Source organism: Penicillium crustosum, assembly GCF_028827405.1.
Source record: "Penicillium crustosum strain IBT 35664 chromosome Unknown utg000001l_segment0_segment0, whole genome shotgun sequence".
In the NCBI taxonomy this organism is placed as follows: Eukaryota; Fungi; Ascomycota; class Eurotiomycetes; order Eurotiales; family Aspergillaceae; genus Penicillium; species Penicillium crustosum.
Window position 1 is genome coordinate 1,373,940 of NW_026623122.1, and position 16,409 is coordinate 1,390,348.

A 16,409-nucleotide genomic window follows, 5' to 3' on the forward strand; every position below is an offset into this window, starting at 1 on the left:
CTAATTTTAGTCAACTAATTCAACCGACGAAATTTTGGTTCCTGTCAGCTCAAAAAAATATAAAATCTGAACACTGCTCCTATGAGGGTATTTGGCCAATAAGGCGAGAACTCTTAGCGCCCGTGAAGTCACCTGATAGTGAGGCTGAGGAGGGGCATCTTATAAAAAAAAATACATTTCATGTTTGTTCTACCCGGCATCAGCTGTGTATATCGTGTGTTGATTATGAATACTATAAATTTTGGTGAAAGAAATTCAGGTCCTCAGGTGGGCGTCAACAATGGGGTGATAAATCTCGGCGCGGGTAAGTCTGCCACAGCAATGGTGATGGGTCTATGTTAGATCCACTGACAGCGTTATCTTCTACTAGAGCCACTGGAATTTCGCCCTGACCCTCTATCGACTGTACCAGTTCCACACGACCCAGACTTTGTGGGTCGTGATGACCTTCTTAATCGGATTCACGAGCAATCGTCGGTCCCGGGGTCTAGAATAGTTCTCGTTGGTCTCGGTGGCGTGGGGTAAGGCATCCCAGATGTAAATGGAATGTGTTCAAGGCTAACTGTACTATAGGAAAACTCGGCTTGCCGTCGAATACTGCCACCAAGTCCGACAGCAATCGCCTCACACCTGGGTTTTCTGGGTTCATGCAAGTAATGCGGCCCGCAGCGAAGAAAGTCTCCGTAATATTGCCGAGCGTACTAAGATTCCCGGACGCAGGGACCGTGACGCTAATATATTCCAACTCTTCGGGAACTGGTTGCAAGATGGAAAGATCGGAAAGTGGATTCTTGTGCTTGATAATTTGGATGATGACGAGCTTCTTCGCAAACCATTGGCAACTAGTACGGATGATAAAGCAAATGCCCAGAACCATAACTCGACGCAGCCACCCCTCAAGTACCTTCTCGAAAGCTCGGAAGGCTCTATTATCATCACGAGCCGGAACAAAGGGGTAGCATTAGAAATCGCCGGCTATATGAAACACCTAATCGATGTGCAACCAATGGCTATAGACGAGGCGCTAGTTCTAATACAGAAGAAGTTGGGTTCTGGTATACAGAGAGCGGACTTGGTTCAGCTAGTTGAAGAGCTTGAGTTTATGCCACTCGCGATTATACAAGCGGCCAGCTACATCACCCACCGTTCACCCCGTTGCTCAGTATCGCAATACCTAGAGAAGCTTCGGCATAGTGATCATCAAGCCATTAAGCTTCTTCATCACGAGGGATATCACACGCACCGAGACTGGGAAGCAAAGAACTCCATCTTATTGACTTGGCAAATATCGTTTGACCATATCCGACGAACAAGGCAGTCTGCGGCTGATTTACTGTCTCTTATGAGCTTTTTCGACCGCCAGGGTATTCCGGAGGATCTTCTACGGGTGCAGGGTAAGGGGAAAACTAATAGAAGTTCGGGTTCTCTAGGGGAAATAGCGAACACCTCCAGTGGAGAAGATACAGACAGTTCGTCTGAAGACGACCTAGAAGATGGTTTTGAGAACGACATTGCGACTCTCAGAGACTATTCCTTCATTGCTACCTGTGAAGATAGTATGATGTTTACGATGCATCGGCTAGTGCAGCTTACTTTATGGACGTGGTTGAAAACCCATGGCCAAGACGGGGAATGGAAGGAACGATTTATCAGCAATCTAAATACTGAATTCCCGACAGGCGAATATGAAACTTGGGAGAGATGCCGGTCCCTGTTTCCACATGTTAGGTCGGCCGTTTTACATCGGCCGGAATCGCAAGACTCACTCCGAAGTTGGGCTGCGCTACTCTACAGGGGGGGCTTGGTATGCGATAAAATGTGGTAGTATTTCGGTTGCAGAGGATTTCGCAGCTATGTCAAGGAAACAAAGAATGAAGATTGGTGGCGCCGAGGATAAAGACACCCTTAATAGCACTACAATTTTAGCAGAAGCTTATCGAATAGAGGGGCGATGGGAAGAGGCGGAGCAGCTCCAGGTGCAGGTCATGGAGACTCGCAAGACGAAGCTCGGCGTGGACCATCCCGACACGCTGAGTAGCATGGCCAACCTGGCGTCGACGTATTCGAACCAGGGCCGGTGGGAAGAGGCAGAGCAGCTCCAGGTGCAGGTCATGGAGACGAGCAAGACGAAGCTCGGCGTGGACCATCCCGACACGCTGAGTAGCATAGCCAACCTGGCGTCGACGTATTGGAACCAGGGCCGATGGAAAGAGGCGGAGCAGCTCCAGGTGCAGGTCATAGAGACTCGCAAGACGAAGCTCGGCGTGGACCATCCCTCCACGCTGAGTAGCATGGCCAACCTGGCGTCGACGTATTGGAACCAGGGCCGGTGGGAAGAGGCGGAGCAACTCCAGGTGCAGGTCATGGAGACTCGCAAGACGAAGCTCGGCGTGGACCATCCCGATACGCTGAGTAGCATGGCCAACCTGGCGTCGACGTATTCGAACCAGGGCCGGTGGGAAGAGGCAGAGCAGCTCCAGGTGCAGGTCATGGAGACGAGCAAGACGAAGCTCGGCGTAGACCATCCCTCCACGCTGACTAGCATGGCCAACCTGGCGTCGACGTATTCGAACCAGGGCCGGTGGGAAGAGGCGGAGCAGCTCGAGATACAGGTTATGGAGACTCGCAAGACGAAGCTCGGCGTGGACCATCCCGACACGCTGAGTAGCATGGCCAACCTGGCGTCGACGTATTAGAACCAGGGCCGATGGAAAGAGGCGGAGCAGCACCAGGTGTAGGTCATGGAGACTCGCAAGACGAAGCTCGGCGTGGACCATCCCGACACGCTGAGTAGCATGGCCAACCTGGCGTCGACGTATTGGAACCAGGGCCGGTGGGAAGAGGCGGAGCAACTCCAGGTACAGGTCATGGAGACGAGCAAGACGAAGCTCGGCGTAGACCATCCCGACACGCTGAGTAGCATAGCCAACCTGGCGTCGACGTATTGGAACCAGGGCCGATGGGAAGAGGCGGAGCAGCTCGAGGTGCAGGTCATGGAGACTCGCAAGACGAAGCTCGGCGTGGGCCATCCCGACACGCTGACTAGTATGGCCAACCTGGCGTTGACGTATTGGAACCAGGGCCGGTGGGAAGAGGCGGAGCAACTCCAGGTGCAGGTCATGGAGACTCGCAAGACGAAGCTCGGCGTGGACCATCCCGACACGCTGAGTAGCATAGCCAACCTGGCGTCGACGTATTGGAACCAGGGCCGGTGGGAAGAGGCGGAGCAGCTCGAGGTGCAGGTCATGGAGACGAGCAAGACGAAGCTCGGCGTGGACCATCCCTCCACGCTGACTAGCATGGCCAATCTAGCTTTCACCTGGGAATCTACCGGTCAGCATACGAAAGCAATCAACTTGCTTCGAACCTGCGTGGTCAAGCAGCGACGAGTTCTAGGCCCCACTCATCCTGACACTATCTTCAATGACAACACTCTGCTTGAATGGGAAACTACGCATCTTGCTACCAAGGCATGATCCAGTTATCCTTAATATGTTTTGTCTCATGTTGAGTTCACCTCGCTATACTGTATTTGGATAATTTCATTTTGGTGATGATTCACTGGGTATCTACCTAGTAACCACGTATTTGACAATCCATTGGTTCCTATAACTACAAGTCATGTTCTTTGGCTGTATTGATGTTTTGAAATAACCGAACTCTGTTAGTATGACGTAATTGCCCCTGCATCCATACTATCTGTATTTGGCCTAGCGTGTCTTGGTCTAGGGTTCTAGAGACAATTTCCTTTTGGAAAGCATGGAAGCCGATTGGGAATGTAGCTGTATCACAAATCCATCATACAGGAGCTGCCCCGCTCCCTTACCACCGTATCAACGTAATGCCTATGCGTTTATTCATGGCCAGGACAGATTTCGGCTGGATCTCTCTGCCGAAGAAGCTGCTTGATGAAGCTCTCGAACACAGTGACATGTGTTGAGCCGTAAGAAACAGGAGAAAGCATAATATTTGACCAATCCCTTTTTGGAAGATGGGCGATTCCAAGTTTATGTAAATACGGCTTAGCGTGATTTCGGGTAGGAACCGAGGAAAAGTGTGTTTTCGACTCTCACCATATGTATACTGATCGTGTGAAGTAAAATTACTGACAAGGGCACCTTAATAGCAAATAAGTTGAGAATCATGATGGTCATCTGACTGCATGCTTAAGACCTCGGGAGGTGGCCCGGTGGAGATGTTACAAAACCGGGGCAAACGGGGTCAATCCCCACATAAGCCCGGATGGTCCACTATTTACCCCGGCCACTTTTATTTACTTCAAATATTCGACAATAGTCAAATCTTGACTGTTGTCCCCTGTACCCTAAATTATATGAGCTCTATTTATTCACCGGGTAATTCTATAAAATATTACTCGGTGGCAAAATGCAAAATCCAAACTGCATGACACAAAAATGACACAAGAAGGTCAATCCGAGCTTTCCATTGGCCTGTGGCAAATGCGGGTTGTCCCCGAAGTGCAGGGAGTGACTGATCCATTCGAAAATAGCAAAAAAAAAGTGAAAGATATGTGTAGTTCTTTCAATGTTAAGATCAAGCTTTAAATATTAGGAGCTTCGAATGAGAAAGAATAGTCTCAGATAGGTATATAAAGTGTTGTGAGAACTTGAAATCATCAACTAGTGCTCCATGCATAATATGATACCGCGAAACTGGTACCCGCCGACCTGACATTACGGTCTCGCCTCTCTATATTTTCAAGCTATGATTTAAATCAACGAATAAAAAAAACCTCCTTTAAGACCAAAGAAGATAAATTAAACTGCCTCCGTTCAATAGCCCCACGTCCGCTGTCAATTGGCTTGTTTTCACCGCAATTGTTGCATTCCCGAGCCCTTAAAAAAAAAAAGGTGAGGTCCGATGACCTGCTTTCTTTGAGACACTCAGCTTCCCCAGCTTCCCCTGGATAGACCCTTCCCTCTCCCCAATATAAATTCTCTCCAAATTTTACTCTCCGTACATAGATCATATATCGCATCTCTCTCAACGTTATACCCCCACGGCTGCAGTGCGTTTCGAATCTGTGACCTTCAAAATGTTCAAGTCTACAGTCACACGAAATGCCATCAAGGCCCTAAACACCGCCCGCCCTGCCTTTGCAGCCGCTCACCCAGCTACGGGTTTCACTCGCTCTTTCTCATATACCGCCCCACTCGGAAAGAAGAAGAGCGATGGCTCCACAAAGGATCCCATCCTCTCTGCTACAACCAAGGCTCCCGAGGGTGCTTCTGGTGAGAAGGAGGGCCAATTCGCGCGTACCGATGAAAGCGTACACATTGAGTACCCTCCCGACAGCGAGATGCCCACCCAGCCTGTGGCCCAGGGACGCGGCGGCATGCATTTCAAGCGTACTCTAGCCCAATTCTCCCTCGAGAACAAAGTCAGTGTGGTGACTGGTGGTGCTCGTGGCTTGGGACTGGTCATGGGTCAAGGTCTTGTCGCTTCCGGCTCAGATTTGGCTATCATCGATCTTAACAGTATGCTTTTACAATCACCACTAATAACCGAAACAAACAATTTATCTAACATCTATCCTAGAGGACGAAGCCGAGTCTGCGGCTGCTTCGTTGATCGAGCAGTTCCGCAAGGAGAATCCCGGTCTGGAAGAGTAAGTCTCCATTGTCATACCTTCCCATCTCGCCGCACTGGTTAATTCCAAACAGAATGCCTAATGTAACAGCCCATTACGCGGACGTCGCCAATCCCGACTCTGTGAGCAACGCCATGGCCGAAGTCCTGGCCAAGCACGGTCAGATCGATAACCTGGTCACCTCGGCTGGCTTCACCGAGAACTTCGAGGCTATCAACTACCCCTTTGATCGTATTCAGAAATTGTGGGGCGTCAATGTCGATGGCACATATCTCTTCGCCATCAATGTTGCGAAGCACCTGATCGAGCGCAAGGCACCCGGTAGCATCGTCATGATCGGCTCCATGTCCGGCGCCATTGTTAATGTTCCCCAGCCCCAGGCTCCGTATAACGCCGCAAAGGCTGCTGTGCGTCACCTTGCTGCTTCGCTCGCTGTGGAGTGGGCTGGTCATGATATCCGTGTTAACTGCATTAGCCCTGGTTATATGCTTACTGCTCTGTAAGTACCCCCTACATGGACGAAGAGATACATTTGAGTAAAGAAATCTCTGGAAAGGAATTGGTGCTAATGATGTTTTTGTCATTCAGAACCCGCAAGATCCTTGATGAGAATCCCCAGCTTCGCGACCAATGGATCTCTCTCATTCCCGCTGGCAAGATGGGTACACCGGAGGACTTGATGGGTGCCGTAACCTTCCTGCTTAGCGATGCCTCCAAGTATATCACTGGCGCGGATCTCCGCGTTGATGGTGGCTACACGGTGACCTAACCACGCTACCTGCGCGCTATTTAATATCCCTTCGTGATTTCCCTGTTGCATGGTACTAGCCTTTCTTTTGCAGATGCAAATCCGATATAGACTGGTCATATTTTACGGCATGAATTGCGGGATAATTTGGTCGCCCCTCTTGGGTTTTGCATTTTTGGAGCCTCAAATTCCCGAGAAATACTCCACCAATTCGTGTCTCTTTCTAAAAGTGACTTGGTTTAAAAGTCCATTGAGATAATGTCAAGCCGCCGGGCATGCTTGTACCAGTTGGCATTTGTTGGGCGAGTCAACACATTCGTAACGGCTTGCTCATACTCCTGATTGCTGTAAAATCGAATAGTGAGGGTTTTACACAGAAAGCGCGCAGCCGTATCGTAGAACACTCTATTGACTGTATTCAAGCCTCGTAGACTTTCGGGATACAAATCCCAAATCTACAAGGATTGTTAGTAGAGCCGGGAGTAGAGTAACTGGGGACACAAACTTCCGCAAAAATCAGAGTCAGAATTTCCGGCGGAAGCTTATTCATGATCGACTGATGTATATCTGATTGGCCCAGCCGGGCTATCTGACTTGCGCGGACGCGGGGTGAGTACGTTACAAGCCCAGCTGGGTGGGATGTGGCCCAGAAGGAACGAAAGCGATTCTTTGGCGAGATTTATACCTAAGGAGAAGAAGATATCGTCATGTAGAGGTGGGGGAAGCATCTGGAAAGATGGGTTAGGAGAGAAATAAATGCAATTTAGGGGGGACTCTTTGGCCCCCATACTGACACCCAAAGTATAAGGCACCAACAGTACCAAGAGCCTCATTCAAAAGTACGTAGTAGTGGACTTGTTTTCCGGTTATGGTCATGGAGGCACAGGGCTACAGGATATAAGGGTAATTTGGTGAATCTTAGACGCTGGAGAGCTGGCACGGTGGATGAACGACTCCTTGAAGTCTCCAGTTGGTCAACCTCGGCAAGCACAGTACCTGGTTGGAGCCTTCCTTGAGGCAACGCTTTGGGCCCAAATAATTTTAGGGTTTGCGGCTTAAAGATCGCATCCATGGATCTGTACAAACACAACCTTGGAAACTACCAAGGTCCCGAGCCATACCTAGGTCCACTAGTACCTTCTAAGGTTCTGAAATCCGAGTAGGCACTTTTAAAATATCAAATACAAGAATAGTCAGCCGCTTACACGTCCTCTATCATTTGTTCCATAGGGATTCCAATTATCCGATCTATTTGACTTCAGACGATACTAGGGATAGTATAGCGAAGGAGTTTTCTTTGGATGTCCATGCTAGTAAAACCAGCGATCCAAAGATTTTCCACTAAGCAAGTACTCCGTAGTGATGGAGAGATCGGAAGCTGTTCCGCCCGGGATTCCCAGTTCCAGGTTATCCGCATCCCGGAATGCAGGTGAGTCAGATTAGGTCTATTAATACGTTCGACTTTTGCATTCCGCAAGGAGGTGCTGGGATAGCTAATTAGCCAGACATGGAGCAGATGTTTCAGATTTCCTTTGTCTGGGTAGCACTAAGGGGTCTAGCCCAGCCATCGTGACATAGCTCTTTTTGTGGGGAGCTATGTATTCCAAGGTTATTGTGGGTTCCCCCACACTGCATGATTCAAGCCGTATTATCACTGAAAGCAAAATAAAGAAATTTGGTCAAACAGGGTTGCAGCTGAGCTCCAACTACGAGATGGCGATGGGTGACATTCCTTTTCCAGAAGACGATCCCCATTTCAACCCAGTGACAGAAAGGCTGGCGGAGGGTCATTTCTTCGCTACTCCAAAGTGGGAACTACTAGTCTCACTGCTTGGAAAGATACGGCATCTAGTGGAACTCAACTACGCGATTGCCAATACGTTTCCACGGGCCTTACTGGAAGCCCTGCATCAATACCACCCAACATGCAAGCTCAACATCCACGCTTTCTGCCTTACAAATCTTATGTCGTTGGATGCCAGCGAGATGGATCTCATCCAGTCCCCGTGTCTCCACGGAATTCGTTTCAGTCCCTGGACTAAGAGTAATGATACCAGACCGGATACTTACACTGAAACAATCTACAGGATTATGTCTATCGCACCTAATCTCAAACATTTCTATGTTGATATTAGTCAGTCGCACTATCCTCTTTCCAAAGCCACTCCCAAAGGAAAGGGGCTTGATTCGTCGGTGGCGGCTTTCAAGATGGGCAAAATAAAGTCACTATCATTACGATTCGAGCGGGAAAAAAGGAAGATACTTCACGAAGCGAGTCGACATACGGACTTTTCTGAATTACAGTCGCTCGATTTAGATTCCGTGATTGATGATGATATCCCAAGAGCACTTGCCTCGACATATTCTTTCCGCAACCTGCAGAACCTATCTGTTACCATTGACAACTCATTGAGTGAAGAAGTAGCGGAGCTGATGTTTACATCGATCAATCCCTTGTCTTATGTGAATATCAAAAGCCACCTGGGCCCCAGCATCATTGAGAAGATCCTCACGCATCACGGCCCGACATTGCAAGGCCTGGTGCTTCTTCCGGGACCATATGCTCGCTTATCAGCTTGGCCGCCGAAAGGAGGTTGCTCTACGCAGGTGTTGCGATACGCTAAACTCTGTCCTCGTCTAAGAAAGTTGCGCATTGAAACCCAGCGCACAGCCGGAGGCGAAGATGAAATACGACTTTATGAAGCGTACGGTCAGTTTCCTTCACTGGAATTCCTCGCCCTGGATATGGAATGTACTATTTCCTACCAGCAATCAAATGATCCCAAAATATTTGGGATGCCTGCGGTCGCTGAAATAGCATTCAGCCTAATACTGGATCCGGCCCTATGCCTCGCAATATGGGATAGAATTTCATCAACACAGAAATCCGGTCGGTTACGGAAGTTGGAGCTTTGTCCCCAAACACGCCGCAAGTTACCATCCAGATGCATCGATCCCCAGGCTCTCCATACTGCGTCCAGTCTGAAGCGATCATATCTTGTCCGACGAAGGATTTTTGACAAACAAGAGCTCCCTATTATTATCGAAATCGATGCGGCAAGTCATTTGCCGTTAAACTCCCCGAACAAGCCTCTCAGACGTCCTCTGTGGTTCGAAGCAATCCCCCAGCTTGACTTTGCATTTGGGACCGTTGAACGGCCTATGTACCCATTATATTCAAATTGGCGGTCCGAATGGTTGATGCGACCACTGCAAAGGCTCGCTGTTGATCTTTTGACCAAGCGGCGCAAGAGGACCTGCGAGGCTGGGGATAGTCAGCGTGAGACGAAGCAACCTCGCACAATTGTACAGTGACGAATCTTGTATATAAAGCCATGTTAGAAAGCCACTTGGAAGAGCTTTTTAAAAGCACAGCGTACTTTGTTATCCCATCAAATATGCTCATCTCATTAATATGAAACACGTTTTTCCCATAGCTCGGTGCTAATTTCCCGTTGAAGCCTCAAATTGTCCATTTGCCGTCTTGGCTACTTCGCTCTTATGTCGATCTCTTTTATCTCCGACTCGTACCACTTCCATACTCCGTGCCGAACCCCCTTAGCCCCCAAAGACTGAAGAAAGTCCCTCTACAAGCAGTGTAAATAAAACACGATAGCTTGTTTGTCAGTTGAAGTCCCATTCCTCCCACTATATTCCCCAAATCACCATGCGCTTCAATCCCTCTTTGAGCCTGGCCATGCTAGCCAGCGCCGCATCCGCTCATTTAACAACCCAATTATTCAACTTCACTGGCTCAATCAACATCGAGAACAGCGAGCTCCGTCCAAACGGCAATATCCTCCTCACAACCTTCTACAAAGCCCATCTCTACACCCTCAACCCGCAATCCCGCAATCCAAAAGCCGAGCTAGTTGCCACTCTTCCCGGCGCCACAGCTCTAACCGGCATTGCATCCGTTGGCCATGACAAGTTTGCCGTCGTAGGCGGGGTACGGGGCTCATACCACTACGACAACGAAACCATCTACACCGTCGACTTCAGCAAGAATGCCACAAACCCCACCATCCAAACCGTCGCCCACATCCCCGACGCCGACATGCTAAATGGCATGGCTTCAATGCCGTCGCAGCCGCATATCCTTTTGATTGCAGACGCGCGGCTGGGATCTATCTTCCGCGTCGATATAACCACCGGTATCTCGAAGGTCGTGTTGAAGAACAATGCCCTCGCCGCGCCTGCAAACTCGTCTATGCCTATTGGTATCAATGGACTTCAGATTGTTGGAAGTAATGTCTACTTCACCAATAGTGCGCTTAATATCTTTGCTCGGGCGTCTGTTAGCGAGGATGGAGAGACCTTCGGCCAGATTCAGGTTATTGCGCGTCTGGAGCGCGAGGCTGGTGATACTGAGTCCGATTGGGATGATTTTGCTATTGATGATAGTGGGAATGCTTATGTTGCGCAGCCGCCCTATTCCATTGTTAAGATTTCGCCGGATGGAACGCAGAGTGTTATTGGTGGTGGGGGTGATAGCTTGGCTTTTATTGGTCCTACTTCTGTGCAGATTGTGTCGGGTGGAAAATTGGCTTATGTTACTACTCGTGGAGGTGATGAGGGGGTGTTTCTTATGGTGGACAGGTTGTTGCTCTTCGGCTTCGTGAGTAGATAGTGTACATAGGTGTATGAATAGAAGCGATAGCTACTGGAACTGTGAGGGACTTGTAAAATTGATGCGGAAAATGGCTTATTTGGTGATGATTGCCAAATGAATGTACATCTAGGCTAGAGCAATGGTCTCCCGCTTTTGGTAGTCTATCTGTTATCCAAGACCTTGCTCTTGTCTTGACATCCAGCACTTCTTCTATATCTACTTTCTCGTGTCTACTTGTCGAGACACATGAAGTAGCATGTGACAGATTTGAAGAAGTGTTGTCTCTGATAGTCAATCTTTCCGAGAAGTCGGGCCACGGCCTAGTATCAGCTTGATATCTGCAAGAGTCGACTCGGGAATTGAATATTTCCGACCTCACACTTTTTCCACCTGGATCTTCTAGATCGTTTGCAGTGGATTTGCAGTGGAGCAATATGGGGAAACTACACCAGACCCAATCACAAGCTTCCCCGGGTTTTCTCCGCATACCGCATACTTGGGAGACGCTCCCTTATTGGATGTACCGAATCAAGGGGCATGTGGCTGTGAATGTCACCTCGGCAAAGCTCCTTAATTTGCTCTGAAGGGTTTTTCTTCAGGTGGTATTGGGGGTGGTGCTGTATCACATCTGGCAAGTCGGCCGCCGATAGGGCTGTCTCTGCTACATCCCTGCTTGCAAAAGGACGCGCAATTTGGAATGTAACAATGAGAAGGGTCTTTTTCGACCTATCCTTTTATGTTTTAGTCTCAATTGCAGTGTTTTCATCTTCTTTATAGTGGTTCAGTAGTAGTCCCTTCTTGCTCTTGTATACGGAGTGGTAAATATAGACTTCACCTGGGCGCTTCCATAGAAACGGTGAAGCCCAATCCCGGCCCGTCCCGGTAATCCCGAGAAGGCGAAGTTCCAGAAAGTAGATTTAGGAGGATTAAGGGAGATCAAGGTAGAGGGGAGATTTAAGGAAGATCTATTCGGTCCGGTTTTGAATCTAAGGGGGTGTTCCCCCCACCTTGACCGCTACAGGCAAGGGCGAACCCTGGGGTACTACATTCCTCAAATTCTTTGTCTCTAAACTTCCCGACTTTTCTCTTCTTTTTGATTCCTTTGTGGAGTGCGGAGTGCATAAAGCTTTTACAGTCATGATCTTCATACCTAAAAACTAGTTGAGCATCTTCAAGCGCTCTAACTAATCCGGTACATCAACTTCAAGTTCAATATTGAATATCTTGGAACTTCAAAGCCTCAACTCGCCACTACAAAGTAGCGAGGTACCCCAAAAAAATAACACGAGAGCACTTCACTCTGCGAAGCTCACCCGTTGAGCTCCTTTTTTTTCTTCTTCTTCTCTTTTCCTTCTCAGCATTCTGTTTGTGCTGAATACAAGGATGAAATCGAGCCTTGACTTTACATCAGCACGACTGGTCCACGCGCCATTCAACAGTATCACTTGAGCTGACCCCTCCTTGGTCTTGCCATTCTCACGTCACTCATCTCCTACTTCTCTCAGCACCCCGGTTTCGTCTCAAGAGTACCAAAACGGACATCCAAGATGGAGCCAAAGCTCCCCCAAGGTCTGGTGGCTATGTCAAGTGTGTCACCCAGCGAGATCTTGGAGCAGGATACATTAAGTAATGGTGTTTACAAGAACCTTTGGCAAGGTAACATAACACTCCCTACTCTTGGTCTCGTTGAGGACAGGCTGACGGGCTGACTGGCAACAAACAGCCTACTCGACCTCCTACCTAGCCAGCAAAAATGAGACCGAACATCGCCTAGAACATCTCTTCTGGAGGATATGGGGTTCCAAACGACTCTCGAGCAGCATAAATGCCCATACCCTAGATCATCTTATCATGCGCATCAAGACACCGGCAGTATTAGTCGGACAAATGGTGACCGTCCCACGGTTGCCTGAGCCGGGCGACAAAGAAGAGGAGGTAAACACAAGTTTGTTCCACATCGCACCATGTCAACCCCATATTGACGATTCATGCAAGCCCATCAATGAGAATCAGTCAGGCTGCGTTGCCGGAGCCTGTACTCCTCACCCAATATTGAAAAAGCCGCAGCCTCCACAGGTTGAAACACATAAAGCAACTCGGTTGCTCCTTGATACTCCCCTCGGCACAAAAATAACACTCGACCCCTCCAACTCTCCAACTGCGAGCATGGCTGATGAACCCGCCCCCAATTCAAGCAGCGTGGGCCTTCAGCGTCGCAAGAAGAAGATGGATGCCGGGTCTACTCTGATGCCAGAGAAGCTTGGCAACCAGGGTTCCAAGAAGACATCCATAGCTGGTGATTCCACTATTATTCCAGAGAACTCGGGCCAGCAAGGCTCCAAAAAGACATATCTTACTGCGACACGCACTGGACGAGGCCCACGCCGCCGCCCAGTCTTCAACCGCCGCAAGTCCTCGCAGACTTCCATTCCGAAAGCCGCACTTCCCATCCGCCGGCGCTCTGAGCCCACTACCAAGGCCGATGGGGCCGACACTTTCTACGAAGACAGCTATGTAGAGCTGGGTCTTTTGCAGCACCTCAGCCTCCGCGACGAGGAAGACCAGATTGCGCGCGATCTGGGCCGTGAGATTGCGCCTGAGCCTAAGCCCGCCAAACCGTCTGTTCCACTATTCGACGATGAGTTTCTCGATGAGCCTTCCGCTATCGAGGTTGCGAAAGCAGCGCAAAAGACATCTCCGGTTCCTTTTCCGAGAGCTTCCTCCCTTCGGCACCCGATGCTGAGCCCTGGGGACTGCTGCAAGATCACACCATCATTCGATGTTAAGGAGAGCCATCCCGATATGCCTGGTGGGCCGCAGCTTGCCTCACCTGATGATGTTGAGGGAGACTGGACGGATATCGATGCTCTCGATTCGACACTCCCTGTCCTGCAGCCCTTCAAGAACTTGGTCTCACACCATGAGACTGTTGACCCAACCCTCCCGGCTGTGCAGCCTACTATTGTCCCCGTTGTCAAGGAGGCTTCGTTGCTGACATCTGCCATGAAGGGGGTGAAGCTATGATCCTGATCACTGAGAGATAAAGCCTTGAACTGGAGGACCACAATTACTCTGGGCAAGGCATATCAGATTCCGCACTGATTTGCCGGCTCTTAACATACTGTACATTACCATGTCTCAGAGCATTCTAACGATTCCAGATATGCTGCCTGATGCTTGAAGAGGATAGCATCATAGTCGATGCGGGTCACTATGGAAGACAAAGAGGTTACATTCGCTCATTGTATCGAAATTGATAGCCTGAGGATTGAATACAAGAAACATTAATATGCATGATATCCAAGTGCCTGCTTAGAGCTTATTCTATGTATTATGTTTCAATGTATGCACAGTAACCTCTACGGACGAGATTACATTTAAACCAAAGCCACCGAGCTGTGTCTCAAAAATGATATTCCTTGTACTGGAAAAACTCCGTCCATGAAAAGAGGCAAAAAGCACGATACACCATGACTCCCCAGCCTAAGTGCCAAATACAAAAAGGAAAAGCCAAATGCAAATGATGTTCACCCCCCCCCCGGCAATTTTCCATACGATACCATCAAGGCATCTATCCATAACAGATTCCACCGAACAAGCCCACTATCAAAGCGAGCATTCCCCCCCAAAATCTAAATCTGTTCACCCTTCTCAGCATCAATCGCACCCCCAGAAGCAGTCGACCTGCGACTCTTCAACCAGCGCACCAAAACCCAAGAAGCAGTCATAACCCAGAACACCAAATTAATAATATCAATCCAAACAGCATGCCGCATCCGATTAATCTTCGACGCATCACCAAGCGCAGAAGTCGTAGTATCAGTTTTCGAACTCGAACTCGAGCTCGAGCTCTCCGAGGGATGAACTCCAATATACATCTTCCCAAAGATGCCAAACAGCGTCAACCACAGCACGGTAACAACAAACTCCCACGCAAACTGCGGCAGCAGCAGTGCAGGTCCAAGTCCAGCGCCGAGTTTAGCTTTACGCATGATGAACGGCAGGATGAGATGGACTGCTGCGGTTCCGGTTGCGAAGAAGCCCGTGACGAGCGCGTACACCCATTTCGAGTGCCAGGTGTGGTTCTCTGAGTGGTCGTGGTGGACGTCTCTGCCGTACAGGCCGATGACGGTTAGACCGAAGATGAATTGGAGGAAGCGGAGACCGGTGAAGAACATGAAGGTTAGCTTGTCACTTTTGCTTTGTTCTGGCGGGGGCGGCTCGAAGTGCATTGTTGTGCCGGGCGTCGCGCCCGCTGGGTAGCCGCTCATTGGGTATTGCTCTGGTTGGTAGTTTGGGGGTAGACGCCCGCGTTTTGGTATTTTTGGAGGTCTTTCTTGGCTTTGTGTTTTTTGGCTTGGTTGTAGCCGAGTTTGAGGAGGGGGACGGCGAGGAAAGACATTTGGTTTGTGGTGATGTGGTGATGGTTGGTAGGTGGTTGGAAGGTGCGGATGGAAGTGAAGCTATGTAGGTAATTCCTTCAAGGAGATGGCGCGCAGCGCAGAGATTATATCAAGAAGTAGAGGAATGTGAACTCGAAGAGAATAAGACGAGTGTTTCAAGATTCGGCAGACCAGATGCCAAATAAGAGGAACGAAGCGATTGTCGAGATTGTATAGCTGGATATGAAGACAAAGAGAAAGTTGTTTGTCGTATTCAAAGTGTGTAATAGAGAAAAAAGAGAACAAAAGAAAGAAGAATGATAATAGAATGAACGACGAGTCTGAATTTCATCAATGGCACAGCCAGGGCTATTCTTTATATACCAGCCCTATGCTTGTCCCCCGGGGGCATTCGTCAGAACCTGAAGACAACAAAGCCTAATGTTACTATTTTCTAATATCTGCAGCCCAAGATGAAACGAATCTCCTTTGAGCGCGCGGTTGTAGGGTTTCTCCGCAGGGTATCGTCATCTTTCATCCAAAGACAATGACTCGGGGACGACAAGATGAAACGTGTCGATCAAAATAGAATGCCGAACACCCCCTGGCATCAAACGCTAACACCAAGCTAGCAGGCTAGGGCTTGCAGAACTCATGATCCCTGGTATGGTGGGGTAGCTTCAGTTCGCGCGCGCCAACTCGGGATTTGAGATGGTTTCAAAGTGCGGGTTGCTTGAGGTCCAATCAAATTCCAATCAAATTCCCCTGCTCTATTTTTGGGATAAATGTATGCAACAAATGTATGCAACCTTGGAAGTATAGAAGTGTCTCTAAGAAAAGAATACACGCTACAGGAATGGACATTGGATCATTTCATATCTGATTCAGAACATACATATCATGGACATTACAATTACAAAGAATAACCAGGAACTTCAACGAAGTCCGATGAGTTGCTCGCCATACCAGCATGCTTGAGAGGGGATTTCCTTGCATGCAAAAATCCAAGAACACCCCTCAGAAAATACCCAAACACCATGTCAACCCCCGAAAAAA

General features: G+C 49.0%; 7 protein-coding genes across 7 annotated transcripts; 6 read left to right on the forward strand and 1 right to left on the reverse strand.

The window, feature by feature from the left end:
* Window positions 1-225: 225 nt before the first annotated feature.
* Window positions 226-2,696, forward strand: N7487_000526 (uncharacterized protein; the record flags this gene model as incomplete). Its single annotated transcript, XM_056868274.1, has 4 exons — window positions 226-304; window positions 371-521; window positions 574-1,582; window positions 1,680-2,696. 4 exons carry the CDS (start codon window positions 226-228, stop codon window positions 2,694-2,696), a joined length of 2,256 nt encoding a protein of 751 aa, XP_056733058.1.
* A 45-nt stretch (window positions 2,697-2,741) lies between these two features.
* On the forward strand, window positions 2,742-3,476 carry N7487_000527 (uncharacterized protein; the record flags this gene model as incomplete). Its single annotated transcript, XM_056868275.1, has 1 exon — window positions 2,742-3,476. The coding sequence occupies one exon, from the start codon at window positions 2,742-2,744 to the stop codon at window positions 3,474-3,476; it is 735 nt and encodes a 244-aa protein (XP_056733059.1).
* A 1,580-nt stretch (window positions 3,477-5,056) lies between these two features.
* Window positions 5,057-6,380, forward strand: N7487_000528 (uncharacterized protein; the record flags this gene model as incomplete). Its single annotated transcript, XM_056868276.1, has 4 exons — window positions 5,057-5,498; window positions 5,560-5,629; window positions 5,685-6,110; window positions 6,200-6,380. The coding sequence occupies 4 exons, from the start codon at window positions 5,057-5,059 to the stop codon at window positions 6,378-6,380; spliced, it is 1,119 nt and encodes a 372-aa protein (XP_056733060.1).
* A 1,692-nt stretch (window positions 6,381-8,072) lies between these two features.
* On the forward strand, window positions 8,073-9,674 carry N7487_000529 (uncharacterized protein; the record flags this gene model as incomplete). Its single annotated transcript, XM_056868277.1, has 1 exon — window positions 8,073-9,674. The coding sequence occupies one exon, from the start codon at window positions 8,073-8,075 to the stop codon at window positions 9,672-9,674; it is 1,602 nt and encodes a 533-aa protein (XP_056733061.1).
* A 352-nt stretch (window positions 9,675-10,026) lies between these two features.
* N7487_000530 (uncharacterized protein) lies at window positions 10,027-10,989 on the forward strand (the record flags this gene model as incomplete). Its single annotated transcript, XM_056868278.1, has 1 exon — window positions 10,027-10,989. One exon carries the CDS (start codon window positions 10,027-10,029, stop codon window positions 10,987-10,989), a length of 963 nt encoding a protein of 320 aa, XP_056733062.1.
* Window positions 10,990-12,518: 1,529 nt separating this feature from the next.
* Window positions 12,519-13,995, forward strand: N7487_000531 (uncharacterized protein; the record flags this gene model as incomplete). The annotated part of the gene is made up of 2 exons (XM_056868279.1): window positions 12,519-12,627; window positions 12,695-13,995. The coding sequence occupies 2 exons, from the start codon at window positions 12,519-12,521 to the stop codon at window positions 13,993-13,995; spliced, it is 1,410 nt and encodes a 469-aa protein (XP_056733063.1).
* Window positions 13,996-14,603: 608 nt separating this feature from the next.
* On the reverse strand, window positions 14,604-15,242 carry N7487_000532 (uncharacterized protein; the record flags this gene model as incomplete). The annotated part of the gene is made up of 1 exon (XM_056868280.1): window positions 14,604-15,242. The coding sequence occupies one exon, from the start codon at window positions 15,240-15,242 to the stop codon at window positions 14,604-14,606; it is 639 nt and encodes a 212-aa protein (XP_056733064.1).
* Window positions 15,243-16,409: the final 1,167 nt, after the last annotated feature.